At 42.6% G+C, this 21120-nt stretch overlaps 1 protein-coding gene across 1 annotated transcript in view; it reads left to right on the plus strand.

Annotated features, from left to right (window-relative positions):
- Nucleotides 1-21120, plus strand: part of PPP1CC (protein phosphatase 1 catalytic subunit gamma) — a 35586-nt gene that overhangs the window by 12819 nt on the left and 1647 nt on the right. The window contains exons 2-6 of the mRNA XM_067539544.1: nt 11125-11256; nt 12947-13177; nt 18627-18731; nt 20415-20638; nt 20966-21100. Of these exons, the coding sequence (XP_067395645.1) occupies nt 11125-11256; nt 12947-13177; nt 18627-18731; nt 20415-20638; nt 20966-21100 (827 nt within the window). The remainder of the gene's footprint in view (nt 1-11124; nt 11257-12946; nt 13178-18626; nt 18732-20414; nt 20639-20965; nt 21101-21120) is intronic.

Raw genomic sequence — 21120 nt, forward strand, 5'->3', positions numbered from 1 at the left:
CAAGGGGCCATTCAAGGTTAAGTGGCCTGTAACCCTCAAAGGGGAAAGGAAGATGGGGAAGGCATGTGGGGTGGGGGGCAGTGTTAGTGAATTATAGATTGTTGTAATAAACCATAAATCCTATTCAGTCTCTATTCAGCCCATGATTTTTAGTGTCTAGCAAAGTAATGAATTTAAGCTTCCTGACTTGTCTTTCAAAAGTGTTGTGCAGGTTTCCTTTTGAGGATGAAGACTGATAAGCCAGATATAGAATGGTGGCTTTATGAAAAGTGTCACCCATAGGTAATGTGTTTCTCTTTTATCATTTTCCTGAGAGTTCATTTGAGGGTGTAGTGTGATTGGTTTCACCCACATAGTTGTGGGGCATTTAGTGCACTGAATGAGGTACGCCACATGTTGATAGTTGTGTGTAGAGCCATGGTGGGTAGTGGGGGTATTGATCATTATATAAATGGAGATATGTCTGCAGGTTTTGCATCTGTTCTAGCAGGGTCTTGTGCCACTTTGAGTAGATGTCCAAATCTGTGGGATGCTTCTGATGAGGTTGGGGGGCTGTTTGGAGACCAGAAGAGGTGGTTCAGGAAAGATTTCTTTCAGGATGGGGTCCCCATTGTGTATGGGCTGAAGTTGTTTCATAGCCTGTATCGGGTCCAGTGTCAAGTGGTAGGTGACAACTAGGGCTGTGTGGTCAGTGGTTTTTTCTGTATTGATGCTCTTTCTCTCAGGGTATTTGGGTGGCCCATTTCATGATGCAATCTACTTCTCTGGTGGAGTGTCCTTGTTTAGTGAAATAAGTTTTGCATGTGTTAAGGGACTTTCTCCTCAGAGCATATTCTGTGGTATCTTAGTGCCTGGCTATGGATTTCTTGGTATGTTTGGGTAGTTACTGGATCTATGAAGTGTGTGGTGATCCATAGCTATCCAAAATACAATAGTCACATAAAAACACATTTCCCAGACCTGAAGAAGAGCTCTGTGTAAAGATGCCAAACTTGTCTCTGTCACCAACAGAAGTTGGTCCAATAAAAGATATTCTCACCCACCTGGTCTGTCTAATATCCTGGAATGGACCAGGCTACAACATCACTGCATACAATATTACAGATATTGAAGCATATATTCCTTGAGTGGTGAGCTTGTTACATCTGTGACCTTTGACCTGCAATTAATTTGCATACCATTGTAAACACACTTTGTAATTTGAACTGAAGTTCAATTTCAGAATAAAAAAAAAACTAGATTACTTGTGATTCTGCAGCCTTGTCTACACTAGGAAAAATTAGTACCCATGACATCAACTGGTACTACTAATCTACCAGTGTAGACAAGCCTCATATGCTTGTCTACATTAGTGGTTAAATCATTGCTACTGTAACTGTACCCAGTATGACATTGATGTCATACAGATGCTAATTTTCCTAGGGTAGACAAGGCTGCAGAATAACAAGTAACATACTTTAAAAGGTGTTCCAGAAAGGACACAACTTAGTTTTTTTTAAATTCTGAAACTGAACTTCATTATAAAAATTCCAGAACAAAGAATGGTATGTTTTAGTTCACCGAGAGCTAAACTAGCAATGTATATCTATCCTAGAAAAGTGAGTACGTGTATTAGGCTTGCTAGCTGCTATAATATGGGTATTCTCTTTCCTAGTGTAGATACATTGATCAGACTAAAATCTAAACCTTTTTTAAATTCTTGACTTTAGCTACTTAATTTCAAACTGGAAAATATCAACCTAAAGACTAAGTGCTGTGAAATTTATTCCTTAAACTTTTCTGCGTTATGACACACTCTGGTTCTTGAAGCTAAAATTGGCCCTACTCTCCAGTAAAAATTCATTTAAAAGTTATCTATGCGAATACAAGGGATTCAACAAAGCAGATTTTTTTCTTTGACTCTAGACTACCCTTGATGAAATAATAACCTTGTTATACTTGGATATTTATTTGCTCTTCTATTTAAAATGTATGTAAATGGATACTGATTGGCATGCATTATTTTTATTTACTCAATCTTATCCCAGCTGTTTAAGGTGTCCTGAAACTGATTTACAACTTCCGTCTGCATGTTCAGGCAATGTCTAATTTGCACAGCTAGACTGCAGTATAGAAGTAATCTTAACTCAGTAGTCTGGAGGAACTTTTTCCCTAACTCTTGTCAAAAAGTGTATCTGCCACTTCGAGCGGTTCAGTTGAACCATGATCACAGAACGCTTACCACACTGCAAGTATGTGGGTCTAAAGCAGGAGGGAGTCAAGCTCATTTAGAGGAAATGATTGAATTCAATTTTTAACTATAGTCAGTTGTCTGGAGCCTAAATCTAGGGCTGAACACTCCCCATAGTCACAGCAAAATGTCCAGCACTGTCGGTGGGAAGTTTGCAAAAACATCATGGGTAGCATACTTCTGTGTGTTAATGAAACTCTTGTTGGTGTGGTCCCTTTATTGTGGGACAGTATTTCCCAATAGTAAAATACGTTCACCTTTAAGACCCCTACTGTTTCTCATTTTGTTTCTCTTCTGTTCTTCCATCTCAATTTCCTTTCCTACAGCAACTTCTCATTTCCCACTCTGTCTCCATTTCATCCACTATAATGGTCAGCAATGAGAACGTTGATATTGGTGTCATCGTTGGCCTTTAGAGTTTATACTCCAGTGAGGTTAATGGGAACAGAGGAATTCTGTCTGAGGCTGTCTGCAGACTCAAAGATCATATTGTATTAGTTTTCACTCGGTTCACATTCGGAAGATTTCTCACAGCTGAGGGCTCTTTTTATTATGAAGCCTTACACTCTGCATGAACTGAATGGCATGTGGGCCACAGATGCATCAAGTGGCCTGGTAGTTGAGACTCCCGATCTAGTACGTTTTGTTTAATATATTGAACTATGAAGTAATATTTAAAGTCCTATTATATACAGTTGGAGACCGCATGTCAATGTGCTTCCTCTAGTTGCTTGAGGCACCAGCTTCTGCTACAATACTGAGTCTCACATTGTTGAAGATAAACTCCACTTCAACAGGCTCCACTTGTTCGCTAAAGATTCAGATGCTATTGGCCAGCAACTCGGTCTCTTGTAAGGAGTGCATTGTATACAGCTTGGGCCATCTGCCAGATAATGCATTTTTCTGCAGACTGCCAGAGCTTCTAGCTACTTCCTTTTCTATGTAATGGAGGTAGATTACTATAGGTGCCCCCCGATTGCCCAGATGCACCACTGAGATATATGAGAGCATCTTTGATCACATAATAGGTGGAGTCGTGTTTGAAGACTACTAGAGCCTTCTTCACAACTCAGAATTGTAATTAGTTTTTGACATCCATTGCTAAAACCCACTTCTCTATGGTCATGCTGCAGCCCAAGTGAAGACCCTCTTCTATGCAAACTCTCTGGGATCTTTGAGATCCCCTCTATAACCCCACTTTAGCCACTGATAGTAACTTTTAATTTACTGAAGATGGAGCTTTAAAAGTTTAGTCCCTATTGAGAATCTAACCCATGAAGGTTAGACCTCTTTGGCCTTGTCTACATTTGGGAATGGATCCCAAGAGCTTTTACTGGTTCAGCTGGACTCGGGCAGCAATAATGTAGACAAGCTCAGCTGGCTTCTCATGTTTTTAACACCATTTTAGCTAATCCTGCTTAGGGTGAAAGCTAGGAAATACAATCGCTTTTTTTAACTGTGAGAATCTTATGGGTGTCCCTGGGATATCAATCAGGTAGCCAGAAAGCTTAAATAAAAAGTCTAGAAAATCTGCTGTCTGAAAGAGCGGAGCAGATTCCTCTCAAATTAAATTAAATCCTTTGTGACCTTGAGACTGTCAGTCTCATTCAGAATGAAACTAAGGCTTTTCAAAGTGATCATCAAAATTGGGTTGCCAGAATGTGTCAAAGGGTTACATAGGAGGGGGAGGAGACCTGGATGGACGTAGAACCCACCATGCACTTACCCTGCAGCAGCAGCTCCTGAGACTCCAGTCCTCCTTGGCTGGCTGGATTCTGCTCTTTGCTTTGGGCATTGTGATCTGGTGCATGGGGTCACAGTGCCACTCAGGATTGGCCCAGCCACCTCTGTCATGATGACAGGGGTCGGCCGGGCCACATCTGGGTGGTGGTGCAACCCCATTCACCTGCCACCTGATCACAATGCCACTCTCACAGATTTAGCCTGACTGGCTCCCTCCTCAGGGGGACTAGGCTAAAACTGAACAACACTGCAATTCTGGAGATTGGGAGCTGAGCTGAGCCCAACCAGCCACACAGGATGGGAGCCACTGCTATGGGAACAGTGTCTAATTTATAGAACATATGCATTAAAATAGTAAGTGCTAAAATCATAAGAAATATTTTTAAGACAGATAACTTTAGTGCAAAAAAAAAATTGATTTGGGTTGTGATAGGCCATCAAGGTTTACAAATGGGTACTGAGCCCAAAAAGATTGAGAGCCAGGCATCTTGGTGGGTTCAGTTTAATGTTTACAGGATGCTTTGTCTATATAAAAAGCCTAATAGCTTTTACTTAAACGTGTTTACATGACAAAAAAGCTTGTGTGTATTGCAGGGCCGCTTCTTCTGAGCTTGCTGTTGAAGCAATCTTCTTAATTCTGACTCTTTTCACTCCTTGCCCTGTAACTTTGAGCCAACTTATTTTATTTTTTACCTGACCGCCTCTGCTCTTTAGACTGAAAATAAAAGGTTTTGTGGCCATTAAGTGGCAGGGTCTTCCTGAATTTGCCTGTTGTCTAGGTTATTTTCAAGGTCTCATGCGTGTTGCAAGGCCCATTGTTTCTGTGAAACTCCAGTGTGCCAAACTGCATAAATTGTAGCCGCTTCAGGTAAACTAAAAATTGAGGCTTTTAAATACCATCTATTAAGTCAGTTCAGTAATTGTGGTGTCTATTTCTATAGCCAACTTATTTTATCTTGCTTTTACATCTACAACATGCTACAGACTTTAGTTGAAAATGTGTATTGTGCATTGTAGAAGTTTGTAGGCAGGGGAAACTGGAGGCTTTGGCTGCTGGATAGATAACACCTGGTGTGGGTTTGGCATCTTGAAAAGCATGAGGCATTTGAGTGTTTTGACATCCAGGAAGGTGCTCTTGACTCAGGAAGGGATTAATTTTCTTTTTTTCCCTTGTGGAGAGGCAACATGAATGCAGCTTCCATCGACCACACACAGTAGGTTTCCCCACTGGCATGTCCGTTCCACCGACCTAAATCGTGGTAAAATTCGACTTAAAACCACCTCTGCAAGTGGCATAGCGCTGAAGTCTAGTTCTGCGGGCCGAATGAACGTCAGCATAGGCAGAGTGCAATGTAAATCAATGTCATTGGCCTCCGGATGGTATCTCATAATGCTCTGTTGTGACTGCTCTGCACATTTGCAGTCTGCTGCACTGTGCCATGTAAACAGGAAATAGCTCCTCTCCTCAAGCCCTGGGAAATTTTGAATCCCCATTTCCTATTTTGGTCAACGTGGAGAGAGCTTGCCAGCACAACTGATCATGGCGACGGCAGGCCCCAAACACACTCCAGCCTGGAGTCGACCTGAGGTCTTGGATCTCAGTGGTCTGTGGGGCAAAGAGTGTTCTGGCTCAGCTCCAAGCAGGCAAAAGAAATTTGGATATCTATGAGAAGATATCTCATGGCATGTTGGAGAACGGGCACAACAGGGACACGCAGCAGTGCCGTGTTATGATCAAAGAGCTGAGGCAGGTTTATCAGAAAACTAGGGAAGCTAACAGTCATTCTGGCTGTTCACCAAAAACATGCTACTTTTACGAGGAGCTGCATGAGATTCTCGGTGGAGACCCCACCACTATGCCACCATACAGGATTGATATCTTGTGGGAATCCGAGGCCAGCATGAATGAGGATGAGTCTGTGGATGAGGAGAGTGGGGCAGGCGAGTGGAGTATCCCTTCTCCCTGAAAGCCAGGAGCTGTTTGCAACACAGGAGCAGCCCACCCAGACACAGGAAACAGTGACTGACCAGGATGCCAGGGAAGGCACATCTGGTGAGTATGTACTGCAAATTGCATGTCTTTGGTTATATCCCCAGTCCAGAATCTTGTACCAGTGAGGAAAAAGTGGTGTGTGTGGCGTTGGGGCTGGGCTTCCTCCTACTTGATGTGCTTAAGCATTGGGTTCACCTTGGAAAAATTATTTGTGCACAGGGATGCTCTGAGAATCCTCCATGCATATCTCTAGGAAGCTTTCATGTAAGTACTCTGCAGTCCTTTGCAGAAGGTTTCTTGGGAGGGCAGCCTTATTTCGTCCAGTGCGATAGGACACTTCCCCCTCCACTCTATTATTAATTGTGCAGGCATCATTGTGGAACACAGCATAGCAGCATATGGGCCAGGCCTGTAGCTAGATGCTTACAGCAAATCCTCCTCTTTAGCCTGTGTGACCCTCAGCAGGCTGATATCACTCATGGTTACCTAGGGAAGATAGCGCACATTTACAGTACCCACCCAAGAAAGTTTTTTTAAAATGTGTTGTTCCACAGCCAGGGATAGTTTCTTGGTTCTGCATACCACAAGTCCCTAAGCAGGACATTATTTCTATGGGCCTTGGGCATCCACAAATGAGTTCCCATTTTTTTCCTACAGAGGCGGTTAACCCGTACCCACCCCTCACCCTTTCTACCACCTGTTAAAAGCCAGATCAATGGGAACCCAACAACCATGCTGCTCTAGGGAGCATAGACTTGTGCAGCATGGGCACCAGGGATTTCCCTAACATAGGTGCTCTAGCCCCTTACCATGGCTCTGAGCCCTGCGAGTTAGGCAATGGTATGCAGTAAGGAGAGTTGTTTATAAATTGTAACATTGCTTTTTGTCCATGGGATGAGTTAACAATGGGTACCTTGTGCTTTCCTTCCCTTACAGTGGACAACGTAGCCTTCAACTCTTCATCTCATACTCCTGCAGAGCACCTGTCGCAGATAGAGGCAAAAAAAAACTTGGGATGACATGTTTAATGAGATAATGAATGCCTCGGTGGGTGCTGACACAGAGCTAAGAGTGTGGAGGATTTCATTATCTGACAGGCTGAACATGGACATGGCCAACAGAAAGGCAGCACAGGAGTATGAGTGCTCAACACAAGATGAGATTCTGCGTATAATGCATGATCAGTCAGACATGTTGAGGTATCTGCTTGAGCTTCAGGAAGCTCAGTGCCAAGACAGACTCCCTCTGCAGCCCCTGCAAAACTTTGAGCTAATGCACTCTTTCCTAAACCTCATCCCCAAGCGGTCTAGGAGGAGGTTGAGCAAGGTGCAGTACATACTGCACGTCTCGCCAGTTGAGGGGAGCAGAAAGAGGTGACTGCCCCTTTAAGGAGTAGGAATGTGATTCTTTTGCGTGCGCACAGCCAAAATGGGCTCTGTATCCCCTCTCCGGCTCCACACAATGCATGTGGAACATTCAATTATCTTCCTTTTCCCCCCTCTTCAAAAGATCACCAATAAAAAAGTACTGCTTTACAATTCATTACTGTTTGTTTATTGATAACAAGGAAATAGAGAGGGGGAAGTTGGGGGGGAATGGATCAGTGTGGGAGGGGGAAGGTTGGGGGGGAATATACTGCTTCACAATTCATTACTGTTCATTTATTGATAAGAAGGGAATAAAGGGAGGTGGGGGGGGAGAACTGGAATGGTGAATGAGGGGAAAGGGGGGTAACTGGATAGGTGGGGGAGGGGTAAGGGATGTGAAGTGAAAGCACAGCAAAGATAAGCGATGCACATTACTGTTGTCTCATTGCAAGAGCAGTTTTCAGTGCTTCCCTGAGGTGCAGCGCTCCACGATTGGCTCTTGACATTGCAATGTCATCTGACTGCTCAAAATTTGTGGCCAGTCTATCTGCCTCCACAACCCAACCGAATGGGAACTTCTCCCCCTTTGTGTCTCAGACAATATGGAGCACACAGCAGGCAGAAGATAATTGTTGGGATGTTTTTTTTCACTGAAGTCTAACCTAGTGAGCAGACTTCGCCAGGGTGCCTTTAAATATCCAAATGCACATTCCACCACCATTCTGGACTTGCTGAACCTATTAATAAAACCCTCCTTGTCACTGTCAAGCTGCCCGGTGTAGGACTTCATTAGCCAGGGGAGCAAGGGGTAGACAGGATCCCCTAGGATCACTATTGGCATTTCAACATCACCAATATTTATTTTTTGGTCAGGAGAGAAAGCGCCCGCCTGCATCTTTTTGAAGACCTGAGTTCCTAAATATGTGCACGTCTTGCACCTTTCCAGACCACCCCACATTAATGTCAGTGAAGCATCCCTGTTGTCCACAAAGGCCTGCAACACCATTGAGAAGTATTCCTTTTGATTTATGTACTCTGTGGCAGGGTGGTCCAGGGCTAAGAAAGGGATGTGTGTGGCCATCTATGCCTCCGTCTCCCCCCCACAGTTTGGGAACCTCATTGCAGAAAAGTCTTCCACTATGTCCTCCACGTTTCCCAAAGTCACTACCCTTTTTAGCAGAAGTTTATTAATGGCCTGGCACGCTTGTATCACAGCTGCTCCCACAGTGGATTTACCGACTCCGAATTGATTCCCAACTGACCACTGGCAGTCTGGCATTGGTAGCTTACACAGAGCGATGGCCATTCTCTTCTCCATTGTCAGAGCTGGTCTCAAGCAAATATTCATGTGTTTCAGGGCTGGGAGAGCTCTCTGCAAAATTAAAAGAAAGTGGCCTTTCACATTTGAAATTTTTGCAGCCACTGCTCATCATCCCACACCTCCATAACAATGCAATCCCACCAGTTGCTACTTGTTTCCCGGGACCAGAAGCGGTGCTTCACCGATTGTGGATGGTGTGCGACAGCCTGCAGCAAACAGGAATTGTTTCGTTCTATGGCTTGTAGCAAGGCAGCCTCTGTAACATTGCAATTTTCAGCGCTGCGGCTCCTGTCTCGTCCCTGAAAATACTGCAGAATAAGTCATGATGTGTTTGTGATGCTCACAATAGTAGTGCAGAGCTGAGAGGGCTCCATTCCTCTCAGGCAATGGCATGCGCATGGCAGAGTGAAGGGTTTGAAAAAATGGTGCGAAAAGGTGATCGTTTGTTTGTTTGGACTGGGACAAGAAGGGGGGGGAGGGAGTACATTGCATCATGGGAGGACAAAAACCTTCCCAAAAGCCTCTGCGGCTAGTTGCACTGTGGGATGCACGGTGCACTGCTTTGATTGTCGGCCCAAGCACGGCTAATGGGGATGTGATCCCCCAACGCAATGAGCGTGGTATGATCACGCTCCTGTGACTGCTAAAATTCGGCAGGTGAAAGTCTATTAATCTAATTCACTCCGCAATGTAGACATACCCTCAGTCTTGAATTTGTGGCTTCCTTATAGAAACCAGATGTCCAGTTGCCCTCACGCCAATATCCTCCACTGAGAGTGGTGGTGGTGGACAAGCACATTGCTCTGATTGAAAGCTTGCAGATCACTTTATCAGAATGATATAGTTAATGTTGTATTTATTAAATAGTGGTCACAGGGTTGGAGATCTCACAGTTCATACCTTACAATACTGTTTTAGGACTTGTCTAAACATAAGTTGTACCACTTTAACTACTTATACAGCTAAAGCTGTATAGCACTCAGACACCCCGCCACTCCCTCAGTGAGTACTTGCACCTTTATATCAATATAACCTTTATTCTGATATAGCTATTCCTGCACAAGAAAGGGAATAAGCTATACCAGTGTAAGGGCTAGTCTACACTTCCTTACACTGTAAGAGCGCTTGTGTAGCCACATTATGTTGATGGGAGTGCATTTCCCACTGACATAGTGCTGTCCCACACAAGCACTTATGCTGGCAAAACTTATTTGCTTGGGGTGTGTTTTTTTTCTTCACACCCCTGAGCGATATGTTTTGCTGTCATAAGTGCTAGTGTAAACAAAGCCCAAGGCACCTTTGTATAATACAGCTGTGTCCACATAACTATTTAGGTTTTTTAAAGGAACAAAAAACCAAACTAGTTAAGTTGTTACACAATAGTTACACCAAAAAACTGTTTAGACCAGCCTCAGTTTTATACTTGGTTTGCGTATGGAAGAACATATTGGCAACCACAAGAGCTATAAACAAACTTAAAAAAATTAATGCTTAGATTCAGGAGCACAATACTGCAGTAAAACTACAACCGTATGGCCATATATGGGGCTCTGCTCATGAGGCACCTTTTTCCCTTTAAGTTCACAAGTACTTGTATCGTACTAAAACAAATGCAACAAGAATTTGCTTGCATTTCTTCCTGAAAGACTGGGTTCTCTGATCTCTATCCTCAAATCAATTGCACTTCAAAACTTTAACTCCTAGTGATAGTTCTAATTCATCACAAAAAAAAAAAAGAGCACTCTTGTTGGCAATCTCTGATCAAAGTATTCAGTTTATACTCATCTCCAGAGGTTGTCTTTCAGGTCATGATTCAGGCACATAAGGAGCATCTACACCAGGGAAACCGTATAAGCATTTTTCTGGATCTTTTTATTTCCTCCTTGGTAGGAGTGGTGGAAACTGCAGTGTAAACAGGGCTCACTCATCTTTTACCAGTGTTGTCACTGTCTATACTGAAACTCTGAGCCAGTGTTAGTAGTTTAGGGAAGCTTATTCTGTTTCTACCTATGCTACGCCCATGATTCCATGATTAAATGAAGGACTTTACTTTCAAGTGCTCTTATGGACCATTCCTGAAAACTAAAATGTTCTACATTTCAATTTTATAAAAATTAATCTATGTTGAATAACATGATACTAAGCTTCTTTGTCTTGTAATACTGCAATATCCATGTGATAAATGCTTTGTTTGCAATTGCTAGTGATACTGTTCAGAACATTGTGGAACTTGTGGGGGAAAAAGTTAAGTCAAGGGTTCCTTGAGGAGTCTTGTTTTTAAAGTTTCATCTAACCTACAGTGCACTGGTCTTCCCTTGGTTACTAGAGTTCTCTTTCAGGACGGAGTTCTATCTTTACATTGTCTTTTAACTTCTCATACCATAACTAAAGTGGTACTCCAATGTTTTCTTAGTTTGGCATTTAGCAAGTCATTTGATTCATTTAACCAATTTTTAACTTCTTCCCACAGTGAGGGGTTCAAAACCAGGTAAAAATGTCCAACTTCAAGAGAATGAAATTAGAGGACTGTGCTTGAAATCCAGAGAAATCTTTCTCAGTCAGCCTATTCTACTAGAACTTGAAGCCCCACTTAAAATATGTGGTAAGTATTGTTGACACTTGACTTTCAATGAACAAACATTAATTTGGAAATTCCTTTGATGCACAAATATTTCTTTACTTTCTTCCATTTGACGCTGTAGTTACATACCTAATGTAAAACATCAATTGTAATCAGCCAATCTGAACAAAAGAGAGTGGCACAAGGGCATAAACAAATCCTATATCCAGTTAATATAAAGAATAGTAATAAAGATGGTAGCAAATACAAAAGTAAAGTGAGGGATGGGAGAGCAGAAACCCCAAAGACAGAGACAAATCTGCTGGAACTAGACTACCAAAAAAGGATGGGCTACCTCATGGTGGGAGTCCCAAAACAGAAGACCTTGTATCAAGAGAACCCTGCCCTCAGCCCAGCCCTGATTGAACCTAAGGATAGAACAGAGACCCACAGCAGTTAATTTTAACTTCCAGGCAAGGTGTATGACAAGGAATGACCAGGTATTTAGGGCATAGATTCCTAGCCTGTCTAGGTAATTTAAATTGTGATGAAAGGCAAAACCAAGAAACCACTTCAGTAAGGATACTTAAGAGCTATTTAAAATTAAATTTTTCTAAGACTGAAGATTATTCTCAATTTAAGTAATTTGTCATCTATATCTTACAACTGCACAGCTGGTTTAAAATCTATGTAGTCTTTATAAGTTTGATTGTTTGGCATGCTCTATTTAAAAAAAAAAAAAAAAAAAAAAAAAATCCACACCAGAAGTGAAAGTAGCATTCACTTCCAATCCAGCTAGGATTTATCTAGGAAATTAGGCTTCTTTAGTCTGCAGAAGAGAAGAATGAGGTGTGATTTGGTAGCAGCCTTTAACTACCTGAAAGGGGGTTCCAGGGAGGATGGAGCTAGGCTGTTTTCAGTGGTGGTAGAGGACTGAACTAGAGCAATGGTCTCAAGTTGTAGTGGGGGAGGTCTAGTTTGGATATTAGAAAACACTTTTTCACTAGGAGGGTGGTGAAGCCCTGGTGTGTTATCTAGGGAGGTGGTGGAATCTCCATCCTTAGAGGTTTTTAAGGTGTGGCTTGATAAAGCCCTAGCTGGGATGATTTAGTTGGGGTTGGTCCTGGACTAGATGACCTCCTGAGGTTCCTTCCAACCCTAATCTTCTATGATTTGAATAATCTTGCTACTTTCTTAACATTTCCATAAATGGTACTCAAGGTTTATATACTTAGGAGAGAGCTGCTAATTCTTATACCTGCAACATTCTAAAATTGAAAGCTGCAGATGGATGCCATCTGGAGGTATCAAGACCAAAGTAAAAGGGTCTTGCTCATAGAATCTTCTCAGGCAAAACTCACATTGGAGTCAAATGGATAAAGAAAGACTACAGGATTGGGCACAAAGAGCTTTAACTTTTGCTTTGATGTTTAAAGAAAAAGTATGAATGTTCTTAAATAGCAGTTCTTTAGTCCTTTAGCACAACTTCTTGCTGAGTTACATAACTTCAGTGACTATACTGATGAATGTGCATAATTCTTGTACTCATAGACTAGAGACCATTTGATTCTTCAGACTTCTATGGTGGGCAGCATGTTGCTTTACATGAGAAAAGTTATCTCTATTTCTGATGTATCATCTTTCACTCAAGTTTTATTTGGCTAGTATGCTAGTCAGCATTTGTAGTGACGGTCTTGCTTATGTACCACTTACGAATGCCTTTGTTTTTAAGGTGACATCCATGGACAATACTATGACTTACTTCGACTCTTTGAATATGGAGGTTTTCCACCAGAAAGCAACTATCTATTTCTTGGTGACTATGTTGATAGAGGAAAACAGTCTTTAGAAACAATTTGTCTCTTATTGGCCTACAAAATCAAATATCCTGAGAATTTTTTCCTTCTTAGAGGGAACCATGAATGTGCCAGCATTAATAGAATTTATGGATTTTATGATGAATGTAAGTAACATTTGTTTTTTGGTGGATGGGAGAGAAGTATTGTTATGCACGTAATTGTACCAGCTTACAAAAATTCTCTCCTAGTCTCTGGCTATATTTGAACTGTGTACTGACTTACAGCTTCTGTCTTGCATAGCTTAGTTGGCCTCTTGGCTTGTTTTAACAGGTGAAATCTGTACCCTCATTGATCATATTGTGTTTGACTATCAAAATGGAAAGCACTGTGCACAATTACGTATCATTTTATTCCTATTTGATTATTGCTCTACTCAACATCTCTCACTGCTGTACACTGTTAAAGTTCAAATTCTATTTTAATCATGTTTGCATTTGCACTTTTTAGTTTTTTTCTAAAGAAAGGTTGATTCTCTTTGGTTGGTAACCATTTGTAGCCAAATGTAGCCTTTACACTTAATTTGATGCTTCTTTATCCTAACAACTATGTGTATACAAATGTATTTAAGCAATGATATAGTTTGAGATACATGGTTATGGTGCTGCCCACCTTACAACTTTTAGCCCAGAGGACTCACCTGGGATTGTGGGAACCCAAGTTCAATTCTCCTCTCCCTGCTCCAGGCACTTTTTTATTAGTTATCTACAGTGGAATAGTGTGACTGAGGGAGCCCCACATCAAAATATCCCATATCTCACTGGTTAGGGAATTCTCTTGAGAGGTGGAAACCCCTGTTCAAATCCTCTCTCTTCTTCTGGCAGAGAATGGGGAAATTGAATCTGGGTTTTCCACAACCCAGGCAAGTGCTCTAATTACTCGGCTAAAACCTACAAGGTAGGTGCTTCCACTTCTACCTCTGCTGGCTGGATTTTCTCCACTACCACTATCTTGATTTTGAATGAGTCCCGATCCTGTAAGCAGTCTCTGAGCATACCTACCAAATTGAGCTGCATATATGACTTAGGTGGACAAATATCTTTCTTTACCTGGTTCAGGAATCGCTCTGGGGATTTGGCAGGAGATAGGATTCCAGACACCTAGAATGAGGCAGTAGTGTGCATTCCCAGAGGCAGAAACAATAAGCTCTTAGGGAACTCTTCGAGTGAAAACATAGGAGTCAAGTGAATTTAGGCACCTACAGGGTTCAGCAGGAGTTTTGCGGCTCGCAGTGCAGCGAAAACACACGGATCCTATCCTGTGTCCTTCAAGATTTGACCAATAGATCTCATCTTCTCACACCTAATTTTTTTCATAGATTGGAAGACAAAAACAAGGTTCTCTGCTTTTTCAATTTCCAATTGGTTTATTAACTTCAAATGAACTAGTCATAAAACTGAAGTAGCAGAATAAACTGAAATGCAGAAAAATTCTCTTTGCACCTGCAGAAGAGGCTACTGCTGTTCAAAAGCTGGTTTAGCACTTAAACTCTGGTTCCAGTTGCTTAGTCAGTGACTTCCACCACTTCAGTGGTTTGACTTTCTTTAAATCTCGGCAGCAAATATGTACTACTTAATATTTTTGTATTTAATTTAAATAGCTAAATTTAGGCCTTAATATAGGTTGTGAAATTCAAATGTAATTTTAAATAGTTTTTTTAAAATAAACCTGTACTTAATTCAGAAAGTCCACTTTTTAAAAAAAATCTGCTTTTATCCACTCTGGAGCCAATATCTTTGTTCTCTGTTGCTGAATGTGAAAACCAGCATCTCCCTTTCCACTCTCTTTAGAGGACACAGAGAGGCAGTTCAGATTACAGAATTGACATTTCTTCTCTTCCAAAGATCATGTCAAGGTCTCCCAACAAACGGAACAGTGAGGACCTGATATTTCAAATACTAAGTGTATATTTTGGAGGCTGGAGGAATTGAAGCTATTTTTGTGCATGCTAAGGGAACAGTAAATACTAAAATTGACTTGTCTTTGGCTTGCAGTTTTATTTCTAAACTAAAATTATAACTGGCATTCTTGTCTCCTAGTAAAAACAATCTTGCTGACAATTGACTTTTATTTATGGGGAATCTGATTGTAAAGGTTTTGATTCCACTTCACTACTGGCTTATTAAAAGAAAACTCTTAAGATTTAAAGAGATTGGCAATGGAATGTGAAGTCTTTCATATCTTGTTCAGATCTATCAAACTGGTAGTTTGATCTTGGTGGTCTTAGTGTAAATGTATCCATATCATTCAATTGCTGCTACAGATGACAGAAGAGGGGCCAAGGGGTGAATGGTTCATGAAGATTGAATTACCTTCTAATATAGTATGGAGAATGCTGAATTCCTTTTATCCAGACTGTGACAATTCTATGAAGTTCACCAATATGCAAGGGGGTGAGCACAAGGTCTATGCATCACTTAATTCTTCAAAATTGGGCTTAAGTGGTTCATAGACCTGGCCCTCTACATGCTAGTGAACCTAATCCTTTACAAAGAGGATTTCAGTTTTCAAAGTCAATTTGACAACTTTCACCAGCAATAATACTATTTAAAAAGAATGTTCATTTAAACCCATATGAAAGCAGGATAGAAACTGATATGCAGTAGGAGGCTGTGATGCACTTGTTGCTTTAACATGATGGCCACTATCTTGTAAGAGCCAAATGACAATCTTGTTTTTGAAATAGTACATGATCAGTAATTATATAATCTTTCAAATGAAATTGGTGAAATGAGTGCAGCTTTTGTAATTATTGTGCCTGGTGACCTTAACTATTAGTTCTTCGAGTGCATGCTCATATCGATTCCATTGTAGGTGCATGCGTGCCCCCGTGCATGGTAACCAGAATTTTTTTCCCCTTAGCAGATCCTGTAGGGCTAGCTTTGGCAATCCTGGAGTCCCATGCACATGGTGCGGTATATTAGGTGCTGCTGACCCTACGCCCCCTCGGTTCCTTCTTTCTGCCACTGATGGTTACTGGAACTGGGTTCTTGCTTGCTTCGGCAAGTGCCTCTTAGCTGTAATCTTCGTTCCACTTAAGAAGTTAAGTAGTTTAAGTAGTTGCTAAAGTTAATTGTTATTGTTCATAGCAGTAGATAAGGTAGTCCCGTTAGGGACCACCACCCAGCAGGAGGGCATGCCCCACTCTGGGCTTCAAACTCTGTAAATCCTGGGGGAAGGATTTCCTGATCAGTGACCCCCACGAAGACTGTTTGAAGTGCCTTGGGGAGTCTCACAGGAAGGACAAGTGCCATATCTGCAGGGTGTTCAGACTGAGGACTCAAAAGGACCGAGATATGTGTCTGAAGGCCTTGTTAATGGAGGCAGCTCTGAGATGGGCGTCGGAGCCATCCCGTTCCCTTTCGGTACTGAGCACTGTGTCAGTGCAGAATGCTCTTCCGGCATCAGGCTTCATCTTCACCGCCGAAAAAGCCAAGAAAGCAACGTCCTGCAGAAGACCGCTTCCCCTCATGAAAGAAGGCTAAGGACGTGGGGTCAAGCTCCGGGGCAGCTCAGAGTCAGTGTGCCGAGCAACCCCCGCAGGGACAGGCCTCATCTGGGGCTGTAAGCCCCTCGACAGAGTGTTCTCGGACGGAAGAGAGCTGCTAATCCTCACGGTGCAGAACCCGGTCATCGGCATTGCAGCGCTCGCCCAGGGAGGAGTCCCACCGACCTTGGTCTTCAGCACCGAGAGGCTCCTTGACACCCAAATGTCGCTCCCACTCATCCTCTTACCGCAGGCAGTCCTCCGCGTGGAGTCGGTCCAGGCAGCGATGCTATCGGTCACCAGACTTGTGCTCCCTGTCCCCAAGATGTCGGTCAATGGATCACTGAGATAGGGAGCATAGATACTGCTCGCCCTCCCCTCAGTACCGTGAGACGGGGAAACGGTCAAGCACAGGGCAACACTGGTCACCTAATGGCCTCCCCCACCCAGCCTCTTCGGCCTGAGGGACGGGGCAAGGTCCCTGTTAGGCCCCTCCAAGGTGGCCTCAGGGTCAGTGGCCAACCCAATGGCAGTAGTGGAACTCCTGGGGGTTACCAGTGACTTCGGAACCCTACTCCCTTTTCTGGCTACTGCTTCGCTGAAAGTGCATCTGACTGCCATCTCGGCCTTTCACCCCCCGATTCACGGGAGATCAGTTTTTTCTCACGCCATGGCAGTCAGGTTTCTGAAGGATATAGAAAAGCTCTACCCCCAGGTCAGAGATCTCATACTCCCCTGGGACCTGAATTTGATCCTCTCTAGACTCACTGGGGCGCCATTTGAGCCAATGGCTACTTGCCACCTTCTGCTACTTTCATGGAAGGTGGCTTTCCTACTAGCCATCACCTTGGCTAGGAGAGTGTCTGAAATCAGGGCACTTACCTCAGAGCCGCCTTATATGATTTTCTATAAGGATAAGGTTCAGCTGAGGCTTCACCCAAGGTGGTTTCACAATTCCACACCAACCAGGAATTTTCCTGCCAGTATTTTTCCAAAAGCCACACGCTTCTGAAGAGGAAAGGAGGTTGCACACGCTGGATGTATGCAGAGCCCTGGCTTTAGAGAGGACGAAGCTGTTCCATAAGTCCATGCAGCTATTAATCTCAGTGGCCGAGAGAATGAAGGGCTTATCTGTCTTGTCACAATGGATCTCCTCCTGGATAAACACCTGCATATGCTTCTCCTGGGCAATGTCACAGCTCACTCCACCAGATCACAAGTGTCTTTGGCATGAGCACCTATGCAAGACATATGCAAAGCAGCTACTTGGTCGTTGATACACACCTTTATGTCCCACTATCCCATCGTGCAAGTGGGATGAGTTGGGATGACACCAGCTTCGGCAGAGCGGTGCTGCAGTCAACTAACCTATAAACTCCGAACCTGCCTCCAAGGTACTGCTTGCAAGTCACCTACAATGGAATCCACATGAGCAAGCACTCAAAGAAGAAAAGATAGTTACTTACTTTCCTTGTAACTGTTCTTCGTTGTGAGGATGTGTTGCTCACGTCCATTCCATGACCTGCCCCTCCCCCCTGCTGTCAGAGTTGTCGGCAAGAAGGAACTGAGGGGGCATAGGGCCAGCACAGGTTTTCTCCTAAGCTTAGCTTTAACTGATACAGCTGAGCAGAGCGATGTCAGGGAGACAGTTGCAGCTCCCTGATTCTCTGGCTGATTTTATGTCTGCTACAATCCCTGCTGAGTTTAGAGTAGCCTCAAGGCTTCTCTGAACACTAGCCAGCGGTGGGTTCCAAGGCACAGTCTTTCAGCGATCTATTGAAGGCAGCAGACTCTCTGTATGGGGGGAGGAGGGAAGTTGGTTTAACGGCTTTGGCTGTTTGAGAAAGTATGAGTAATGGAATGGAAGTCAAATGGGAGATCTTAAAACCTTTTTTTCATCCGCAGTAAAACACATTGCTTCTAAGGAGCTGCATGGGTGTGTATGGGCTTCATAGCTACTTGTTGGCAAAGTCAAGACAGAAATAGTAGTATTGTAACATTGTTGGATTCTTCCTAGTTCTCATTTGGATACCATATTAACTTGTTTTTCCCCTAAAACCTTTTTGTAGGCAAAAGAAGATATAACATTAAGCTGTGGAAAACTTTTACAGACTGTTTTAACTGTTTACCAATTGCAGCCATTGTGGATGAGAAAATATTCTGCTGTCATGGAGGTATGTGGTGCTTCTGTAGTCGTTACTCAAGTGATCGCTAATCCCTTAGCACTAGGTGTGTTATTTCCATGTTTGTGTTTATGCATTTTGCATAGTTGGAAAATGACTCCCTGTTGGCTTAATCCTGGTTGCTGAAGTTCTGAAACACCTGTTCTCCTGGGGGGAAATATGGAGGGCTCAGTTCATGCACTAGGTGGAGGTTGAGCTGGATATTGAAGGGTAAGTTGAATAAACCAACCCTAAATAGGTTGTGATGCAGCAAGTAAGTTCCAGAGCTTATTTTTTAAGGCGGTGGAATACTTAATTGACCAAGTAGCTTAGTACCATTTGGGGGATGTGGCTGACTGCTTTTCCTTTTCCAGAGAAGTTAATCTGTAGTCACATGTTCTTTCAAATAGAGAATATATGCAATTTGCAGAATAGATGGCTTCAGAGACTTTATCGGTTCTACAAAGCACAATACATTCTTAATCATTGGGGGCTTCCCCAGACCATGCTTTGGGGTTTGCCTATGTCTAAAAGTCAATCTTACGCTTTTTGAGGAGTACTTAGGTTTAGCTTTTTTTAAAGCTGCTTGTACCACTTCAGTAATTCAATGTGTCTAATGTAGAAAACAGTCGAGTATCACAGCCATGGCCTCTTGGTATCTGTTTATAATTTGCAACAATTACAGCTTATCTGGAGACTGCAGTGGAAAATGGTATGAATATTATAGTATCTCCCACCTCTTAGTATTTCATGTTGTTATGCCTGAACAATGAGACACGTACAGTATTCCTTCTAATAAAATATCTTTCAGTATGTATTTTAGAGGCACTCTTTGTAGATGTTCATGAATATTAAGCAGTGAGAATGATACACTAGTTCTGCAAAATGCAGACGTGACCTTTCTCATTCTGACACCTAAATTGGTGATCTTTCACAATAGGCCACCATTTCTGCGAAATTGTAAAGTTGTGAAGACAAGTCGCTTACATCTCTTTGTGGCATGATGTGGCTCTTCAAAGTACTCTGCACTCAGTTTCCTCCTGATTCTCCCAGTAATTAATTTATGGCCTAGGTACTTAAAGTAAGGTCCCCTTTCTTGGAGTCATTATACAATACAGGTTCTCTTTACCCTTCAGACCCAACTTGTCCATCTTGGGCCTTCCAGTTCATGCTTGTAGGCCTCAGTTCCTTTGTTCCTTCCCCTTAGTTAAGGGGTTTCATAGTGCTCCTTGTTGGGCTGTGCTGTGCTTCAGGCAATCAGGCTTCCCCCTGCCAGGCTCGTCTCCAGGCTTTTTGCCTTCTTCTTTTCTCTTCCCCCCATCCCCTGCCAACCTCACCCAACAGCTATCATGTTCAGGAGGTAACTACCTGTTTAACACCTGGTCGTCATTTGCCAGCTTGCATGCCATTCCTTTGCGTTTGTTTCCTTAAAGGGTTGATGTCATGGAATAGGATTGGCTGGCTCTGAACCCCACTGCTTCTTGAAGGGGACAGACCACCCTGTTACAGAAAGCGTTTAAAACTGGATACAAATCAGGAATCACTGTAAAACTGTTTATAGATACCAATCACTATCAACATGATGGACTTTAAGGCTTTTTGATGTTATAATAAGTGAGTCAACATGTTTGTTAATGTGTGGAATATTCTTTGAGTAAAACACTAATCATTTATACATCTTAAAACTCCTGACAGGCCTGTCACCAGACCTTCAGTCAATGGAACAGATTCGACGAATTATGCGCCCCACTGATGTACCAGATCAGGGTCTTCTTTGTGATCTGTTGTGGTCTGACCCTGACAAAGATGTCTTAGGATGGGGTGAAAATGACAGAGGAGTGTCTTTTACATTTGGTGCTGAAGTGGTTGCAAAGTTTCTCCATAAACATGATTTGGATCTTATATGTAGAGCTCATCAGGTATTTTAATTTTTCAAGTACAAACCATGGCCCTGATCCTCCAGTGGGATCCTTGTGCCCTTGCAGAGTCCCATTAACTAGATTGCTAACAGATCACACTGCAGGATTGGGCCCTGTATTATTCCTAATTCTTTTTTGATCTACTTAATTTAGAACTTCTGTTGTCTAGGCTTAATGTCTCTTCCACTTCTGTCTGTGCTAGATAGCCCACAGAGAACTCAGTGAGATGTTATGACTAACTTAGATGCATGCCATTTGAGAAATATTGTTATATGGCTGCGTGGTAAGAAATTGTCCCACTCTAATTGGGCTATTTTTCTATTAAAGGTGGTTGAAGATGGGTATGAATTCTTTGCAAAAAGGCAATTGGTAACTCTATTTTCTGCCCCAAATTACTGTGGAGAATTTGACAATGCTGGTGCCATGATGAGTGTGGATGAAACTCTAATGTGCTCTTTTCAGGTACAGTATCCTAAGATTTT

The sequence above is a fragment of the Emydura macquarii genome, unplaced genomic scaffold (genome assembly GCF_026122565.2).
Source record: "Emydura macquarii macquarii isolate MOO-44397 ecotype Brisbane River unplaced genomic scaffold, CSIRO-AGI_Emac_v2 contig_554, whole genome shotgun sequence".
NCBI classification, from domain to species: domain Eukaryota; kingdom Metazoa; phylum Chordata; order Testudines; family Chelidae; genus Emydura; species Emydura macquarii.